The 20549-nt window shown below is 36.3% G+C and overlaps 2 protein-coding genes across 5 annotated transcripts in view; one reads left to right on the top strand and one right to left on the bottom strand.

Moving 5' to 3' along the window:
- Positions 1-20549, bottom strand: part of LOC109419225 (actin-histidine N-methyltransferase) — a 365401-nt gene that overhangs the window by 170263 nt on the left and 174589 nt on the right.
- LOC109419222 (uncharacterized) overlaps positions 5317-20549 on the top strand; it is a 174175-nt gene continuing 158942 nt past the window's right edge. The window contains exons 1-2 of one of the 4 annotated variants that reach the window (XM_062859256.1): positions 5317-6404; positions 17641-17943. In XM_062859256.1, the coding sequence (XP_062715240.1) occupies positions 17653-17943 (291 nt within the window). In that variant the 5' untranslated portion in view covers positions 5317-6404; positions 17641-17652. Of the gene's footprint in view, positions 6521-17373; positions 17944-20549 lie in introns of all 4 variants that reach the window. The other 3 variants (XM_062859255.1, XM_062859254.1, XM_062859253.1) reach the window with 3 other exon arrangements.

Below are 20549 nucleotides of genomic sequence, written 5' to 3'. Positions count from 1 at the left end.
CATGGTTTTTTTTTTTTTTACTTGTTCGTTTATTTGGAAGGCTCGGCCGCCACATGGGCATAACTGAGCCGAAATCTTTTGTTTTTACAATGAATTTACATTGTACAATTTATTACTGCCTTAAAACTATGTTAGTTTGGGAAGCCGAAGTACTCGCGGCTGTTTCGAGGTTAAGGATTGAAAAAAAAATTAAATTGGGAAGGAGGGATTTATGGGTTTAAAACTAAATTATTTGCTAACTTATACTAAAACATTGATGGGACAAATTGTCCATATCTGTAACGGAACCAAAAAGAAAAGACTTTATCGGTAGAAAACGACAAGAAGAGGACAAACGGAAGGGGGGTGACGACAGACAGGGGCGAACAACAAAACCAAAAGGCGGACAACGAAAACAAGGAACGTACTACATCAAACTCTGACATCAACACGTTTCAAAAACTGATAAATCAGGTTCATGTATTCCAAATCAAGTCCTGCCAACACTTCTCTAACGGGTTTCTGTTGTTTTCCTCGGACCCGGAGAATTTCATGCAGCTCAGATCTGACCTCATGATACTCATTGCATCCCCACACGACATGTTCGATATCCTGGTAAGCCACACCACAGACACAGAGATTGCTTTCTGAGAGCCCAATACGGAAGGTGTGTGCGTTCAACAAATAGTGGTTGGACATCAACCGACACATCACACGAATGAAATCGCGGCCTAAATCCAACCCTTTGAACCATGGCTTCTTCGACACCTGTGGAATGATGGAGTGCAACCATCTACCCATCTCTCCATCTCTCCATTTGTGTTGCCAGCTGATCAAGGTCTCCTGACGGGCCAATGCAAAAAATTCGTCGAAGGCGATTTGACGCTCGTAAATATCGCCTTCGCTAGCGCCCACCTTAGCCAGAGAGTCCGCTTTCTCATTGCCCGGGATTGAACAATGTGAAGGGACCCAAGCTATGGTGATGATGTATGAGCGTTTGGACAAAGCACTCAAGACTTGGCGTATTCCTTTCAGGAAGTACGCTGAGTGCTTCATCGGTTTCATTGACCGAACAGACTCCAGAGAGCTTAGACTGTCGGTAAAAATGAAGTAGTGCTCAGGTGGAAGAGTGCGAATGTACTCTAAGGTGTAGTATATAGCCGCGAGCTCAGCAATGTATACCGAACATGGCTTTTGAAGCATGAAGGTGGCGCTATGAAATTCGTTGTAGACACCGAATCCAGTCGAATCATCGGTTTTGGAACCATCTGTGAAGAACTGTCTGGCCCCGCTAACATGCCCGAACTTACTTGCAAAAATTTGTGGAATACCTATGGAACGAAAAGATTCCGGTATACCGGTGATCTCATCCTTCATAGAGAGATCAAAATCCACAGAGGAGCTGTCGAAGTCTGAGAAGTTGTCACGATTGGTGTTAACCGGAGATGGGCTTACCTCCAGCGTCATGTACCAGTAGTACACACTCATAAAACGAGTTTGGGGATTCTGTTCGAGCAGCTTTTCGAAGTTTTCTATGACCAATGGATTCACAAACTCGCATCGGATGAGGAACCGGAACGACAACTCCGCAAAGCGGTCTGTCAGAGGCTGTACACCAGCAAGTACCTCTAAACTCATTGTGTGAGTCGAGTTCATGCAACCTAACGCGATCCGAAGGCAACGGTACTGAACCCGTTGAAGCTTCAGCAAGTGTGTTTTCGCCGCGGATTGAAAACAGAAGCTACCGTATTCTAAAACCGATAGAATGGTTGTTTGGTACAGCCTGATCAGATCTTCCGGATGTGCTCCCCACCATGTTCCGGTAATAGTTCGCATAAAGTTGATTCGTTTTTGGCATTTCTGTATCAGATACACAATGTGCTTCCCCCAGGTGCATTTGGAGTCGAACCAGACGCCGAGGTATTGTGAAGACATGCTATGAGTGATTGTCTTACCCATCAGAACGAGCGGAAACTTTGCTGGTTTGTGTTTTTTAGAAAAGACAACCATCTCAGTTTCTCCGGAGAGAACTCGATACCCAGCTTGAGAGCCCAAGTAGACAAATTGTCCAAAGTATCCTGTAGTGGTCCTTGCAGATCGACTGCTATTGATCCCGTTACGAGATACATGGTGTCTTTGGGAAACTTTCTTCTTATTTTTCGACCTTTTTTCTCATTATTGTGAAATCAGGGTGGTCCCTCTAGTTTCGCTGATCCATACATCTGCTTTTTAATAGTTTTATGTACGTTCACAAAATGTTCTACAAAGTTGTAAAAGAACTTATTTGGAGCAAGTTTGCCGAAGAAACCATTATTCTATCTCTTATGGTTCCTAACTTATATTTTTTTTTTAATATTCATGTTAGGGTGATCCATGAATTTCAGTTTTCCTGAAATAACTTTGAATTCGTTCGTTTCTCGTAAATACTTTGTTCCGACCACTTTTAGAACTATCAACGACGCATCTTTTTTCCAAAGAGCTCAAAGTTCTAACTCGCGTAATTAAAAAAATATTGGCATTTTTCTTCAAAAAATCACTTTTTTCAAAAAGTCATATCTCAAAAAGGAGCAAATGGATTTTCATTCTCCCGGCTGCAGATCGTACTCTGTTCTATTTATGGTGAAAAAACTGTAGGTACCTTTTTTGTTTAAAGCTTTTTATTGAGTTTTGAAAATACGATTTTTTTTTTCATGGAAAAGCAGTTGTAACTTTGAAAATCGATGAGATACAAACTTAGCGTCTTCGACAAAATTGTGAGTTTTTGGCTGCTAGAAAAGTGCCCAGAACAAAGTATTGCGAAAAAATCAACACATAAAATTATATTGAGTAAAAACAGATTTTCATATGAAAAATGACACATTTCAAGAAAATTCAACTCGTCTTTGTTAGATAGATCAAAGTAGCTTGATAAATGATCATCCATTCTGCTTTTCCATGAAAAAAATCGTATTTTCAAAATTCAATAAAAAGCTTTAAACAAAAAAGATACCTACAGTTTTTTGATGATGATGATATTGTTCTACCATCTATTGTAGCAAGGCAGCTGCCTATAGCACTGGAATAATCTGAAAAGCGGTTTGATCAAGATTGTGCTGTTGTTAGTGGTCAGTCATTCTCCTGTATGAAGGGCCAAAAAGGGATGTGCAGACCCGCAAGCAGAGACACTTGCGCGAAACCCGCGTCAGGGGAAAAGAATCTCCTTCCAGAAGAAAGTTCTCACGAAGAACTGCAAAATCAAGCCCTCGATTGACAGAATACTCCCAATAGATGGGGTCGAAGAGCCCGCCCTCAATCCACGAAATGTTAACAACAAGGAGGAGGCAGTTCCAAGCTCCTGTCCAAATCGTTTCAATCGGGTACTCTGATGGTCCCTCCCTTTCCCAATATATGATGAAATATGTATATGTAATGTATGTCAGTGTGTGTTGTGTATGTTTTGTTATACATTTGTTTGAAAAATAATCATAATCATGATTAATAAGTAGGGTGCGGGCACCAGTTTTGGCCAGTCTAAGGGAAATCATTTTTATAAAAATAACCAATAATCCAATGGAAACTACCAATGTGTTAAATGAAAGGTTTCAATCTATACTTTATTAGAAAAATGCAGAAATCAAGATAATACTTGATTTTCATATTAAAAGTGGCACTGGCCAAAATAGAAGCATTGCCGCAGTTTTGGCCATATTCTCAGCTTTGGTTTCTATTTTGGCCAATCACGTGTATTTCTTATGGGAGTGGCCAAATTAGAAGCACCCTGGCCAAAATAGATATATGGGAGCTGATTTTTTAAGAAAAAATATTATTTTCTTCTAGTTTTTAATTAAAATGTATGGTTTTCACAGCTGTAATCATCATATTATATTAGAATCTACTAGTAAAAAATAAATTTATGCCGATTTCGATTGTAACAGGCTGAATACCGCACTATGACCAAAACTCCGGGCTGGCCAAAACTGAAGCTTCTACCCTATTTATAAACTAAACATTTACCTGATTACTCCTGAAATAAAATGTGGATTAGCAAAAAACATTAAAAAAGCACATCAAATCTCGATCCTGGAATGCTGCTCACCACTGATCGGCCACATTAGGCATGAAAACAGTAACAAGATCGAAATTAGATGTGGTGGTAGATCTTACGCCGCAACGCACCATTGTAAGGTGATCTGCCCACGTTACGGGAATAAAAAAAAAAGGTACCTACAGTTTTTTCACCATAAATAGAACAGAGTACGATCTTTCCAATGCAACCGGGAGAATGAAAATCCATTTGCTCCTTTTTGAGATAGGGGAAATTACCTATTCTCGGCCGATTTGTTCTCTTCGTCTTGGGGGGTTTTTCGAAACCTATTGAACTCAGAGTTGGTCTCAAATCCTTCCCAACTATGCTCAATTATATGGCCAAGTTTCAGGCAATTTGGTTGACAAAAACCCCCCATGACGAAGTGAACAAACCTGCCGATAATACCCATTGTCACCCTATGACTTTTTGAAAAAAGTGATTTTTTGAAGAAAAATGCCAATATTTTTTTAATTACGCGAGTTAGAACTTTGAGCTCTTTGGAAAAAAGATGCGTCGTTGATAGTTCTAAAAGTGTTCGGAACAAAGTATTTACGAGAAACGAACGAATTCAAAGTTATTTCAGGAAAACTGAAATTCATGGATCACCCTAACATGAATATTTAAAAAAAAATATAAGTTAGGAACCATAAGAGATAGAATAATGGTTTCTTCGGCAAACTTGCTCCAAATAAGTTCTTTTACAACTTTGTAGAACATTTTGTGAACATACATAAAACTATTAAAAAGAAGATGTTTGGATCAGCGAAACTAGAGGGACCAACCTGATTTCACAATAATGAGAAAAAAGGTCGAAAAATAAGAAGAAAGTTTCCCAAAGACACCATGTATTTAAAACTTATGGTTTAGGCACAAACATTTTTGTCTTCGTAAACACGGTTCTGGACCCATTGTGCACTGTTTTCAGGTTTGGTCAACTTCTTGATGCTTTCTGGACGCAGTTTTGAAAAATTGTGACAACTGCACAGTATAACCTATTATGATCAGATTTTCTTAAACATTGGCTATGAACATCAGTGTGCAGTTTGATGAAAAAGTTTTGTTGAAAACTATCCTCAAGGGTAATTTATGAAATTGCAAAAAACGTTGTACGCAACTCGGTGCAGAACTCGATTTTTCCAGCACTTGTCGTAATTATCCAACTCGGCAAGCCTCGTTGGATAAATGTACGACTCGTGCTGTAAAAATCGTCATTCTGCACCTTGTTGCGTAAACTACTAAGTATTACATATTTCATCAAAATTGCTTCAGATTCTTTCCACACCGAACGCGTTTAGTACCTCATTTTTCCCACTGTGCGATGGCTCGCGCGTTATCAGTCACCGTGGTCCACACCGGAGCCTCCGGTCGGTCGGTACGTTCGCTCAACATCCACGCAGCATCCCACCTGTCTCGCGAACAACCGAAGGCGACGGCGGCGCGGCAGTCTTCCGTACGGTCCGTGGTAGCACATTCCAGTCTGCCTTGCACAGTCCACATCCATCGCATCGCATCGGTCGGTCGGTAGGCTTTGAATCTTTTGCAGCGCTCCACTATGGACTGCTCAGTCGGTTACTAAACGTTGCACCAGGTGGACACGGTGCCTACTAGAGAGCTTTCGGTACCAAAGCACAAAGACGCACAAAGAAAATTGTGGTTTTACGTTCGTTGGCGCGATAGGTTTTGGCGCGCGCGGAATAGGACACGTGCCCCCTCAAAGGCAGTTGCCGAGATCTATTAGATCCGAATTTTGTACGGATTAGGACCGTGTCGAGAAACTTTTCCCTAGGTGCTTTCCATGCAGGAAAAAACAATTGTGCGGAGTGTTTTGTGGAGATTCCAATTCAAGGGATTAGAAACTTCGTTTGATGTTTTGGTTGAGGTTCGTGCTTGAATCAGGTGTGTGGGAAAACCGAAAACCAAACTGTTGACCGCGGAGAAGATTGCCGCCCTCTCGTCTGGGTGCTGCTGACCACCCACTTGTGCTGCGGTGAGGTCTCAAGTGAAAATTGACTTGGCATGAGGAGCTGAAAGAAGAAAAAGAAAACCCGTAACCGATTCGTTTGGTTATGCGGCGGGTGCCGCGACTATGCAATAATATGCACATTGTGAATGTGAAGTGAATTTGGTTATGCTTCAACGAAGATCTGCCTTGTGAGGAGGCCTTAATAGTATGGCATGACGTCCGGACGAAGAGACGGTGACGACGACGACGACGGACGGCAAAACCGCAAAAAGAGTGAATGGTAGTGAAATGCATTTGGATGGTGATATACTAGCGGAGCTATTAATTATTCCAACAATTGGAGTGTGAGAAGGCATTGTAACTGCTTAGTCGAAGACGACGAAGAAGACGTGGTCGGTCAGTATCAAAAGGAGAAGAAGAAAAGGAAAAGTGAATAATTCAAGAAACAGCCTTCACAAGGTCCGGCCTTGCGGTTTGGGCGCGCAAGAGAGTGGATCCTAGTAGGAGTGAAGGTACAGTGACCGGAGAAATTAAGAATATGCTTTCCATAGTGATACGTTTTGAGTGAAAAATTACATGCCAGAATAATAATTTTGTTTAAACGCATTTCATTCATTTCATATTGTTTTGTTAATCTGAGCTACCAAGTTTTTTTTTGTGGAGTATGGAAAGACGTCCGACAAGAGAATCTGGATGATTCTTAGAATCTCTTCTAGTATATTTGACTAAAAATGTTACTTGTGCTGGGTTTTAAGATCAATAATTATTGATAATAAAGAGAGATTCTCAGAGGAAAATTCACGAAGGTAGTAGAGTTCACCTGACGTTTCGACACGGGGATGGTGTCTTCCTCAGTGGAATACAATTACTATCGTTTTTTGACAATTGTTTTGTCTAACTGTAACTGTCTCATTTTGTGTCTAACATCATGAATTCGAAATCACTTTTAGTTTAACGTTTTTTATGGCAATTTTATAAAATTTAAAAAAAAATACACTGAGAGTAATATTTATCACGAATCTTTGTTAGAGGTCACATAATAACAATTTTCCAAAAACCTTACCTTCGATTTATTCTTTATATTATTTTTTGTAGAATGTTGACTTCCAGCTTCAAAATTGGTCAAATAACCAGAGGTGGTCAAATGCCTTCAATTATTTTTTCTCGAATTTTTATTTTTCATCAATTTTTAAAACAAGCAGAAAAAACATTTTTTAAGATATTTTGTAACAAAAATAGATTTTAAGTACAGCTTTCCATGCAAAAACTATGTAAAGTTTTTCCTCACATTCAACCATAGTTTAAATTATAGTGAATTAAAAAATAAAAAAAAGGAATAATGTATAAACCTTATCAAATGATATTCAAGATTTTTTTACTGTTACACCACTTTTATAGAAAAAGGATCAATTATTTCTCAGATACGTGAATTTTTAGGCCATCTCGAACATCATTTAACAAAGTTTAAATCGTTTTCTTATTTCCTGTTTTTTTTTTAATTTTTGAATTCACTGTAATTTAACTATGGTTGGTATGGTAGGAAAAAAATATGCATAGTTTTTTATTGAAAGCTGTACGTAGAATCTATCGTTGATATCAAAAATCTCAAAAAGTATTTCCTTTTGCTTTTTTTAAAATTTATGAAAAATAAAATGGAAAAAAAATGTTGGAAGGATTTGACCATACTAAGCTACTTGGCAAATTTTGAAGCTGAAAGTCAGCTTTCTACAAAAAAAATCAAAGGGTAAGGTTTATGAAAAATTAAAATTATATTACTTCTGACACAGATCCGCGATGCGTATTATTCTCAGTGTATTTTTTAAGTCCATTAAATATCTTCAAACATCTTCAAAGACATTATTTTAATCTAGCAAACCGTTTTCGAGTTATTTTTTTTTGTGAAATTAGTTTTATACACTATTTCTAAAAGTTAGGTGCAGAATAATGCACGGTAAAAACCATAAAAAAAAAACAATTACAGATAGATGCTCGCTCATGCATGAGCTAAATTCATTTGCATTGAAAAATGTTTTGCAATATAGCGTCACGAGTAAGTATCAAAACGTGTGTTACGAGTTGCGGCAAAAAGGATTACGACATTATGTCATGATCTATTCAGGCTAATACAAATTTCGGAAAATGTTTGAGAAATTTTTCATGAAATACATTTATTATTTATCACCACCACCCCCGCCACCTCTTAAAGAGTTCACGAGCAAAGTGACATAAGAATAAAATGAGATTTGTTTCGGCCTTATTTTTACAGATTTTAAGAGAAATTCTCAGCAGAAGCTCTTAATTTATACCTATGAGGAATTCATGAAATAATCCTTGAACACATTTTGGTTGGTATTTAAAAAAAAAACTATGTGTACATCTTTCAATGTGTGTGATGTTTTCTAAAAAGTGCCTTAGATCAGTCACGTACAACATACGTTAAGCCCAATTTCAAAACTGTAGAACTAAACGTCATGAACCAGAACAAAAGAAGTTTGAAAAGGACAAGATTATAATATTTATTTTCAATTTATTTTTATTTATAAATTCTAACTTTTGCTAAATCTTCACATAAATCATAACATTTTTGCTATAATTATAAATGGCTGAGAGCATATTCGAACTCTTGAATAAAAAAACAACATTCAGTTCAAGTACAAATTTAAGAAGATTTTTCCCGAGGAGTTTTGATAATCTGATGGAAGGGTATTGAAAACTGCTTCTTTTTTGCAGGATGCATAAAAAAGTTGGAAAGATGAATGCATAAAAAATATATGAAATACTGACTTAGAAAAAGCTGCACTTTTGTAGAAAATCTAATCGATGTTTCTGGAAAATGTGCCACAAATTCATCTACGATTGTTGTTAGAATATTCCATTAAAAGTTATCAACCTTTTTCTGCAGAGATATATTTTTTTTTTTCATCTGTATTTAACGAGATTTTTTGCCCTAGGCTAATTCATCTCGGGACCCACGCTTTACTTCCCTTCCGAAGGAAGAACTCACATTTTGTGAGTTTGTCGGGAGTGGGATTCGATCCCAGGTTCTCGGCGTGATAGTCAAGTGTTCTAACTATCACATCAGGTCCGCTCCACAGAGATGTATTCAATATCTCCAATATTCAAGTAATCTTTCGGAAATATCTCCATTGATTCTTCCATGGATTGCAAAACAATAATAAATATTGTTGTTGTAAAATTCTATGATACAATAAATGTAACATAACTGAAAGGTTCACGAAAAAACCTTTCTTCTGTGGCCTTTGGGGCTCAACTCTCCATCCTAAGAGTTCAAAGTAGTCTCTGCAATAAACATCGATGGTGGCTCCAAAGAGGATCAAACATACCATCTGCCAAGCAAACGTTACGGAATTAGGGTTTCATGGTAAATTCAGTTTGTTTGGTGCTGTTCATGAACTTCTCAGACCACTCCCACCTCATAGACTTTTGTCAATACAAACATTTTAAAATGTGTATGAACTGTGCTGTCGTTTGGCCTTTTGAAATGATGCAGTATCATAGTACAAAAATAAATGAGCTCTCACACTGGAATTGCACACTTTACACCCACCGTAAATTCTCCTATAACTCAATTGTTTTTTATTGTAATTAAAAAAATAAAAATAAAAACAAAACTGCAAAATGGATTCATTTAATTCCTTGAAAATTTTATTCATCTTGAGTAAATATTTCCCACTTTATTCGTCTATTAGCTGTCCCGGCAAACACTGGCGATGCTGCGGCGGTGTAGGAAAAATTCTCAAAAACGGAAGGAACCTAAAAACTAAAAATTGCAATGATTTTAGCAGTTGCTTAAACAATTAGAAGCGTGCATAGAGTAATGTTTATTTTTGAAAAGCACTATTTATCCATAGAGCAATTCCTGCCCAAAACACGAAAAAATATACTATTTTTGACTGAATTGAAATGATGTCTTCGAAGTTCCCCGGCTGAAAATCTGTTTAACAAAGATAGATGAAAAAATGATAATAATGTTTTCGAAGATTTATGGGGATATTGAAGAACTTTTAGAAAAAAAATACACTGTGAGAAATATTCATCGCGGATCTTTGTTAGATGCCACATAATTTCAATTTTCCAAAAACCTTACTTGTTATTATTTTTTTTGAAGAATGCGGACTTCCAGCTTCAAAATTTGCCAAGTAGCTAGGGGTGGTCAAATGTTTCCAACTATTTTACCTTTAATTTTCATTTCTTATCTATTTTTAAAACAAGCATAAGGAAACTTTTTTTTGAGATTTTTGGTTTTACGTACAAATTTCAAAAGAAAAAACCATGCCCATTTTTGTCTCACATCCAATCATACTTCAGTTACATTTACAATTCGCAATGAATAAAAAATAGGAAAAATTTATGGGACTTTATCAAATGTGATTCAAGATGGTTTTTTGTGTTTTACCGTGTTTTTATATAAGGCTGACACAAATTTCTCTACAGTTTGAGGAGGGACACAAATAAATTATTCAAAAAATTTAAAAACTTTAAAGTGAAATTAGAGTCGTTGAGAAAATTTCTCAACAAATCCGATGAGATTGACGGTTTGGCCTAATTGTTTGGGTAATTTTTCATCAAATTCATTTATTATTTATCAACCCGCCCCCCCCCCCCCCCCTTGACGAGTCAACGAGCAAAGTGAGCAAATGAGATTTGTTCTGGCCTAAAAAGAATCAATTATTTCTCAGCTATATGAATTTTCAGGCCTCCCCGAGTAACATCAATATGGTTCAAATCCTTTTCCTGTTTTATTTTTTATTTTTTTCGAATTAGCTGTAACTTAAGTATGATTGGATGTGGGAAATAATTAAGCATAGTTTTTTTCATTGGAAGCTGTACGTTGAATCAGTTGTTGATATCAATAATCTCATAAGAAATATTTTTCCTGTTGCTTGTTTTGAAAATCGATGAAAAATAAAATAAATTGAAAAATAAATGGAAGCATTTGACCATCCTGGGCAACATCTGTATAAATAAAAATGGAATGTTGTTGATTGTCACTATTTAGCTCGAGAACGGGTCAACTGCTCTATACTAATTTTGCACGGTTGTATTCGTACAGAGCTGCGACGACATGTTCGTGCACAAAAAATGTAAAAATCGACTGGAAAAAACTGGCTGTAAAAACGGTGATACTTTTCCATGCAAAAACAATGTTCTACCTTTATGATAGATAATTTAGATTGCCATTTACAAATGCTCAATCATTTTCTAAAGCACTTAATAGTTGCCAGTCATTTGCTGTGATTTATCTATAAAAGAACAGTACCACAAACAATCCTCAATATTAAATTAATAACAAGTTGAGGTATTATATGTCCATGGCTGACAAGCAGCGCAATACCTAAATTAGATATTTCCAATACCAGGATAACCGATCAATATCTTATATTGATACGATAGCTGATTTCGGAATGATGCATTTATTTATTCACCTCTATTATGTTGCAGTTCCCGCATAGAAATATACAGTTCGTGGAATCGTTGATATCATAAGATTTTAATTTGTGGAATGATTATTACAATACCAATGATGGGTTTATGATTCGATGATTAAGGTTTCGAAATTGACATTATTCATTACTTTACGAATATCATTACACTTATGACAATGATACAATGAATGGATGCAGGATTATCACGATGAAAATTATCTTTTGTAAGTTTTTACAATGTATAAGTAATACCATGTCCATAGTCAGCATTAAATAAACATGTAGTTTCGCTAATGTGCGTAGTAGTGAAAAGATTCGGAACTTCTCAGCAGGCAAAATAATTGCACTGTAATGATGGTTCTAATTTTATCTAGCAGAGAACGCTTTTTTACCAATAAAAAAAACTGATGCCTTTGACCGATGCTGTTTCCATGCTAAATAAGCACCAGCTACTTTTGGCTGGACACTGCAAATGCATTTTAAAGCTTACCTTCATCGGCTACCATCACATGCAAATTCGGGTTCTCCAAAGGTTTCCTTTTTATCCAGAGGATTTCTCCACCGGAGTCTTCCACTCGGTTCTCCTCGTTAACTGCTAGGTCACCTTCACAACACCATTGAATTTCAGTGAACCGCGAGCACAGATTACACATGGTGTAGTGGATAACACCGTGTACTTACGCAAGCAAGCAATATTTGTGATGTCCTTCGAAAAGTTCCCTCTAGATCAGTCACGGAGAACAGACGAAAGTCCAATTTCAAAACTGTGGAACTAAACGTTATGTACCAGAACAAAAGAAGTTTGCCAATGGCAAGATCAAAATTTAATTCAAGTACAAATTTCAGAAGAAACTCCTCGCAGAATTTTTAGAATGATTGCAAGCAGAAAAATCCTGGCATTAATTAAAACGCATTTTTTTTTTGAAACGTATCAAGTAAAGCCAGTGTGAAATTTTAAAGCATCGAGCCTTTATTACATGTCTTTATTTCGATTGAAAGTTATTGAAATGAGCTCCTTATTGTAGGATGTGTTAAAAAGTCTAAAATAGCGGTATTTAGATGATTGCATATTCTAAATCTGCACGTTAAACTGCGCCAAAAATAAAATTTTCATGAATTTTTTTGCTCGGAAACCTTGTTAAAAATCAATTTGAACTTCATATAAAAGCGAACTGTTTACTCACCTCTCGTTGAGCGAAGCTGTCAAAAGGTGACATCAATAAATCTCTTTAAAATTGATTGTTAGTAAAAATAAAATATCTGAAAAAACATACTGACTCAGAAATAAAATAAAAACTAAATTTCCATGGGATAATTTTTACTTTTTAAAATTATCCCATGGAAATTTAGTTTTTATTTTATTTCTGAGTCAGTATGTTTTTTCAGATATTTTATTTTTTACTAACAATCAATTTTAAAGAGATTTATTGATGTCACCTGTCTACAAACCATGACTACCATAAAGAACAAATACAATCAATTTTTCAATAACAATATGTTTTCAAATACCACTAGAATTTACCTATAAGGGGTATTTTCAATACCAATGGTTAAAAAGTTATGAATTGAAGAAAAATGCATTTAAAAACAACGGAAAAATTAAAACAAATGCATTTAAACAAAATGTGGAAAAAAAATTCCAAGATGTTCACTAGAAATTATTTAAAAATTTGCGAAAAAAAATCATCTAAAACCCTTGGCAAAATTTATCAGCTTGTTGGATCTCGCTCCTCTGCCTCGGCGTCATCGTAGGCTGCTTCTGCACCCTTTTCTTTTTAGAAATTTTTGCAGCAGCACTGTTTTATGGCAACTCAAACTGAAACAATGTATTCAAATTTATACAGTTTGTAAATACTAATAAATTTTATATAACTCACAAGAATTGGTATCCTATCTTCACATATACCACGACCTTTAAGCTTTTCCTATTTTCCGTTTGAAAGATCTTGTTAGGTAGCTTTCCTCTAAAACAGCCAACAGCTAACGAATTCTTAACTGTGTTTGTTATTGTTTTCCCTCAGTTTTAATTTGTTTCGTTCTACACATTTCTGATATAAAGTGGTTTTGTCACTCGAAAGCTGACCACTCGGTGGATCACTCATGCTCTCTTGCGATGTCGTAACACTTCGCAATTAAGGAATTTGTTCAATTATTTTACAGGAAATTTAACTCTTTTAGATATTTTTATGTTTTTTACAAAAAAAAAAAATATTATTTCTATCAAATTTTTATACGCAGTTCTTTCAGCAATTATCTCAAAAAAAACACAGAAACTCATACATATCCACCCGAAATCGTTCCAAAATTCCGTCCATAAACATCTGCCATCACGAGTTTCTCAGAAAATGAGCCACAAATTTGCCAACAATTGTTGTTAGAACTTTCCGTCAGATCATCAAACTTGTCGGCAAAAAAGTGCGTCCAATATTCAAGAATTCTTTCTGAAATATTCCCTATAATTCGTGTATGGATTTTAAAATGCATAGTATGGATCTTTTTGTAATAAAAGATACAACAAATGTAACATGAAAAGTTCTAAAAGGTTCACAAGAAAACTTTCTTTTGTAGCCTTTGGGACCGTGTAGCTACCAACCTTTGTCATATAGGCGCACTATGAGAGCTAAGTAGTAACTAAACATTTCTTCTACGCTAACCAGCAGCAAAAACTCAGCTCTCCCATCGAATGATTTAAAGTGGTCTCTGAAATTAATTTCAATTATTATTATTATTATTATTATTATTATTTACTAAAGACACTTTACCACGTTTGGTAGTGGCATTCGTGTCTGAGCATTAATTTCAATGGTGGCTTCAGAGAGGATCGAACTCAAAATCTGCAACGTAAATGTTACGGAGTTGGGGTTTCTTGGTAAACATTGTTCGCTTGGTGTTGTTCTTGAACTACGTAGATTGATTTTTGATCTTCTCAGATCACGCCCCTCCTAGTAAACCTTTGTCCTGACAAAATTTTGAAAATTCGTATAAACCGTGGACTGCTGCAGTTTTGTTTATCGAGCTGATGAAGGATTATATGTGCTTTCACAAACTTATAACACGATGTCGCACACTTTACACTCATCGTGATTTCCCCACAATTTTACATCCCAATTGGTTTATTTTTTTTTTAAGAAAATAAAAAAAAACAAAAAAATGCGATTTGGATTTAGTTACAGCATAGAACATTTTATTTAAGTATTTTTCTCAATTACAGGGTGCGGCAGGAAAAATGCGAAAAGTTCAAGGCACTATTACACGCTAAATATGGGATATATATGATTATTTTTTCATGACAGTGTATCAGTCAATGTCTATATTCTAGCACTGAAAAATAAAAATGAACATAATTGATGTTCAACATGTGATAATGAAGGTCTAATAAGCGGATATCAATAAACTGCGCGCCTAATGGTAATTAAACAAAATGACTATAACAGTAACAAAATTAGCTCAAATTCGATGAACAACCAGACCACACTGATCCAGACCCATGTAGTTTCACAAACCAGATGAAAAAAATAAAATATTTTGTTTTATCAGATGCGAAATTTTTTAATTAACTTTTCAGAAAACTAGCCTATTATAGAACGTTGAACGTTGAAACATAGATTGGTTAATGTCAAATGGACGAAAATGAGGTTTGAAGTTGAAAAACACTTTCGCATTTTTTCCTGCCGCATACTGTAATTTCATGTTTTTTTTTATTTAGGGAGACTGTACTTCTAGGGCATTCATCTCTGAGTCATTCAATTCATGTTCTCATTACTAGCTGTCCCAGCAAACACTGCACAGTGGTCCACGAACCAGATTTACGAGGAAAGATGCATTCAGTGCCTTCAAATGAGTTTTTAGGCAAATATGGTCTTCTACAAAGTTGTCCCTAATAATGAGGCCCTCTTTTCAATATACATGAAAATTAGGGTGGTCCATATTTTCAAAGAAATTAGTAACCAAACTTTTTATTTGCAAGAATAACTGTATACATTCCTGGGGAAAGTTGTAGATCTATCAATTTTGAACAAGTTTGCTGAAGACACTTTTTAGGTAGCTTTAAAATTGAGCGATCTAGAGGTATTTTTCTGAATAAACTTAGGTTGGTTCAAGAAAAAAAAAAATTTTTCTGGCGTTAACTTTTTCAGTTTCGATTTTTCATCAAAGTTGCCCAAGAAACACTTGTAGAGCATTTGAAGACGCGTCGTTTCGTGCGCTGAGATGATCGTTATCTCTTTTGGTTCAAAAGTTACAGGTGTTATTTTGGAAAAAATAGTTTTTTAAAAAGGGTTTATGATGGGTTGGGATAAACAAAAAAAAAATCTTTTGCCCGCATTCAAAAGAAGAAATGTTGTTATAAAACATATAAAAAAATAAGAGGGGTGTTATTTTTGTAACTCAAGTGAAAAATACTTGAAAAGTGCCTATTCTTTCTAGAAAATCATCAATATCTTTTGAACGGAATGACGTAGCAACATTCTCAGCGCACGAAAATGCGCGTTTTTGGAAGCTCTTAGGCGACTTTGACGAGAAATTAGAAGCAAAAAAGATAAAGCAATAAAACGATTTGTTCTAGCGTCACCCTATGAAAACTGGGAAAATGCTCCAAAGTTGGTCAAAACCTAGGTCAAAACAGTTTAAACGCTTTATCTTTTTTGTTTCAAATTTCTTATCAAAGTTGTCAAAGAACCATTTTTAGAGCTTCTTGCGAATAAAAAAGTTTGATTCCCAATTTCTTAGAAAATATGGACCACCCTTATTTTCATGTATATTGAAAAGAGGGCCTTTTTTTAGGAACAACTTTGTAGAAGACCATATTAATCTAGAAAATCATTTGAAGGCGCTGAATGCATCTTTCCTCGTAAATCTGTTTCGTGGACCATTGTGCACTGGTGCTTTAGTTGTGTAGCCTTTTTTTATAATTGTCATTGAAGCACAGACTCTAGATTAGTTTTATTGCGATCGTGTCGAATTTCTGTCTGGTTTACTAAAATCTGAGTATTTTCAAATTTTTCTACTTCAAGTTTGAAAAGAAGAAAACTATTGTACCGCAAGAGAATAATCCTGGTATTCCAGCATTTTTTTTATCAAAAACAATACTTAAAACTGCATAAACATATCATCCATTGATTCCAACGAAAATTGATCCAAGAACGTCATCCAAAAAACTTGCTGATGTTCGACGACGAATTATTACCAAGTTATGCCAGAACAGGCATTCAACTAGTAATAGTTTCAAAAAAATCGCCATAAATTATACGAAAGCGTTGCTAAACATTTGATTCGCAAAGAGTTTGTCCGTAGACTCGCGTATTCTAATCCTGTTTTCGCCAAATTACAAATTCAAGAAATATAAAAGAAATCGCACTGGATTCTGTCAGATATGCAGTACTGGGCGAAATTTAGAACGCATTGGGCGATTTCCATACAAAATGCTCAAGTTTGGAGCTATCAGCTTCAAGGGTACTAATTGAGTTCATGTTTTCTGGAATCAGTAAATAGCTAAAATATTTAGTTGTTAAAGGAAAAGAGTATTCTATGCTAAAAATTTTCAAAATCTTCTAATTCGGTCATTGATAAAAAAATCGCATAATGTTTATCCTCAGACAATGTTTATCGAATAAATACGAAATGGTAAGAGTGAGAATCGTGACACACAATGGTTTGCCTCCAAGAAGGGGTCAACGGATTTAAATAATTCTTTCACAATTGCACTCGTGCAGAGTTCCAACGTGTTCGCGCGACAAACAATGTGAGAGAAAAAAAAATGAAAACGGAAAAATCTGCAATTTGTTTCCAGATTGATTTCTCTAAATTTCGGAAAAAAAACTGTTTTGGACTGTGTTTAAAAAAAACCGCTTTAGAGTTTGGCATGTAATTCTTCAATTAAAACTATTCCCAATATTAAACTGATCTCTTTATTCCGCCAGTCACTGTACTCCCAACAGCGCGACGGGCGGAGGCGCCAAAAGTGAAAATCGCAAAGGAAAAGTGTGCACCGACTATGCTAAAAATGCAATTTCACTGCAATTTCGTGTGAGGTGCGAGAAAAAGGATCTCGCCCCTTCTTCGTGGTGCTGTTGTTGTTGTTGTACATAGTTCCGTTCCGACACGGGCGCGGCGGCTAGTGAAACTTTGTTTTGATTTTTTTTCTGCTGTTGCTGTTGCATCTTAACTCGATTACTGGTGTCCGCCAGAGCGGAACGAAAATGAAAATGATCAAAGGCATAACAACTATGATGGGGACGACGACGACGACGGTGACGGCGACTATAAACCTAGCCCTTCTAGTGACGCTTTTTGCGCTGACAACGGCCGTAGTGATAGTGAAATCTGATGCCGTTCCGGAGGAGCGTCCGGTGTCGTTGGTCAGAGCTGATGATGCTTTGGCAGGAGCAGATTTGCAGGCTTCGTCGCCTGGGCAGGTTCAAGGAGTGCACGACGACACGCTAGGCGAGCATATGGAAGGATTTTCCGCAGATGATACTCCAACAGTGCAGGTAGGTTGCGGAAGAAGGGTTTTGGGTGGTATGTCGTTAAGCGCCTTGTGATTTGTTTTAGGATCTAACGTTCTTCGTACTCTGAAGTTTGTTGTCAATTTAGGTTTAGTACTCAGTCCTGTGGATCATTAGTTTTATCGGAATTATTTAGAGTCTTCCTAAGCTTTTTTTTTCGATTTTATACAATGCAATACTCCTGTTTTAGATTATAACGGACAAGTTTTCAGTAACGGCGAATGAAAATTCTAATTTACAGTACAAACTCCAAAACAATTGTTTGCTTTTTCATCTTCCCAATATTCGCAACAATATTTGCGGTAACACATCAGGAGATTCATTTGGAAAAAGTAAAAGTGATAGGTAACAACTCGGAGCGTGCTTCTTCCTAGTTTACAAATTGCTACTTTTTTTCTCGACCACAGAGTTCAAAGCAGCACATGCAATTAATTTCAATGGTGGCTCCAGAGAGGACAAAACTCACGATCTTCAAGTTATCGACATGACCACAGTGCTGAAAAATTCGTTTCATCATATCTTAATTCAATCACCTACAGCTCATTTTAGAAGCTGAACCTGAGAATATGGTATATGAAAAACTTGTGCGGCTATACCAGTTCTGCAAGAAAGTCACGGAAAAACGATATTTTTCGAATATTTATGATAAATGTCACGGACTACCTTCGAAAAATGCCAATGATATTCACGGTGAATATCATTTGGCATTTTTCAAATGTAATCCGTGACATGTACCTTAAATATTCGAAAAATAACTGTTTTTCCGTGACTTTCTTGCAGAACTGGTCTATCCGCACAAGTTTTTCATATACCATATTCTCAGGTTCAGCTTCTAAAATGAGCTGTAAATGATTGAATTTAGATATGGCGAAATGAAATTTTACACACTGTACATATGATTTCCCGTGAAATGAGTTCCACACTAATAATTATTTCCGTTCCAGATAGTCTTACTAGATTTTTCTTGACACTAAATACTGTGGTACAGGAATCACATGTCTGTACGGTGTATAAACCAATTTGCAGCTTGAGTTGAAATGTTCTATTGTTCGACAACACGTACTGATTTACACAAACAGTTCCACTTCAAATCAAGTTGTCAAATGTCTAATCACAGGCTGTATTATCGAGAGTTTCAACCCGGGGCTAGTTTATCTTGGGACCTATGGCTTTACTTCGCTTTCGAAGGAGGAGCTCACATTAGTTTGTGAGTATATCGGGAGTGGCATTCGATCCCAGGTCCTCGGCGTGAAGGTCACAAGTTTTAACCATCACACCAGATCCGCTCCACTTGCTCAGAGTCGTTGTCTTTTAACGATTTGGGCCAGATTGACAAGTTATTAGAAAGAGAAACAAAAATAAAAGTTCTGTAAATAACATCAATGGTGGCTCCAGAGAGGACCAAACTCACAATCTTCACGTTATCAGAACGAACCTGTTTATTATAGAATTTTGTTCCACACAAACAGTAGGAAATTTGTTTTTTGTTGTTAATCTAATCTTCTCAAACCTGTTTACAGACGAGTACACTGCTGTAGGAGCAGTTGTAAAAAATACGTCATGCCTAATGTGTAACAAACGGACAAAAGCTTACACCGAAAGCGGTGAAAATTGTAAAATTTTATGAAATTTTTGTATTGACATTTCGAATCCTTGGTCATGGGTCAACCGCGCTATCAAAAATTTGTCATCAACCCGTCAATTGATGAAAGTATATGAGCATATGCTTTTACGAATCCCAATAATTATAATTATAATTAATATTATAATTATAATTATAATTGGATGATGAGCCACGGCAATACCTAATGGAACGTCCATAAATTACGTGGATGTTATACTTAGTAAATGAATTGTCACACTTTGGTGCCCCTCAATGTGTGACGTAATTTATGAACGTTCTCTAATGAACTTATAGGGAATAACAATACCAACATCACGTGCTCTTCATTCTACCGTCAACGAATTAGACGATCAATGTCAAGAGTATTAGTAAACCGCAATCAAATAGTGCCCATGTGGAAAACATAGCTGTAAATGAGCATACATAAACAGAGAAAACTCTGTGGGCTTCGTGGCCGTGCGGTTAGCAGCGTCAGCCGTCTAGGCGTTTCGTAAGCCTCGGAGTGTGGGTTCGGTGAAAACATTTCGTGAAACGAAAAATTCTCCACTGGACCACTGGGTGTTTCGTGTATTGTCCGTTGTCTTATGTTTGTGACCGTTCAGTCTGTGCAACCTCTGATTGAAGACGGTGTAGTGTCTTTTATCGGGTCCCAAACAGACCGAAACGGTGTCAAGTCTGGAAAAACCACTACAACACAGAATTTCATTATAGAGTTTATCTCAAAATTCCATCCAGAGTTTTTTTTCGGATTCCCCTCCCCTCCCACAATTACTTTGTAGGATTTCCCGGTGTTCCTTCCTGGATTTCTGAAAATTCCTGGGATTTCTGTCAGAGCTCCTCTTATGGTGGTTTTCAACATTTTCTCTAATGAAGTTAGCGAGTTTTCTGCAGAAGTTCTTCCTGGAGGTATCAAGAGATTATTTAGAGATTTTTGTTAGAGTTTCACGCGGGTTTTCAGATTTTCTTT

This window comes from Aedes albopictus, chromosome 3, assembly GCF_035046485.1.
Source record: "Aedes albopictus strain Foshan chromosome 3, AalbF5, whole genome shotgun sequence".
Taxonomy (NCBI): domain Eukaryota; kingdom Metazoa; phylum Arthropoda; class Insecta; order Diptera; family Culicidae; genus Aedes; species Aedes albopictus.
This window is presented reverse-complemented; position numbering and strand designations above follow the sequence as displayed.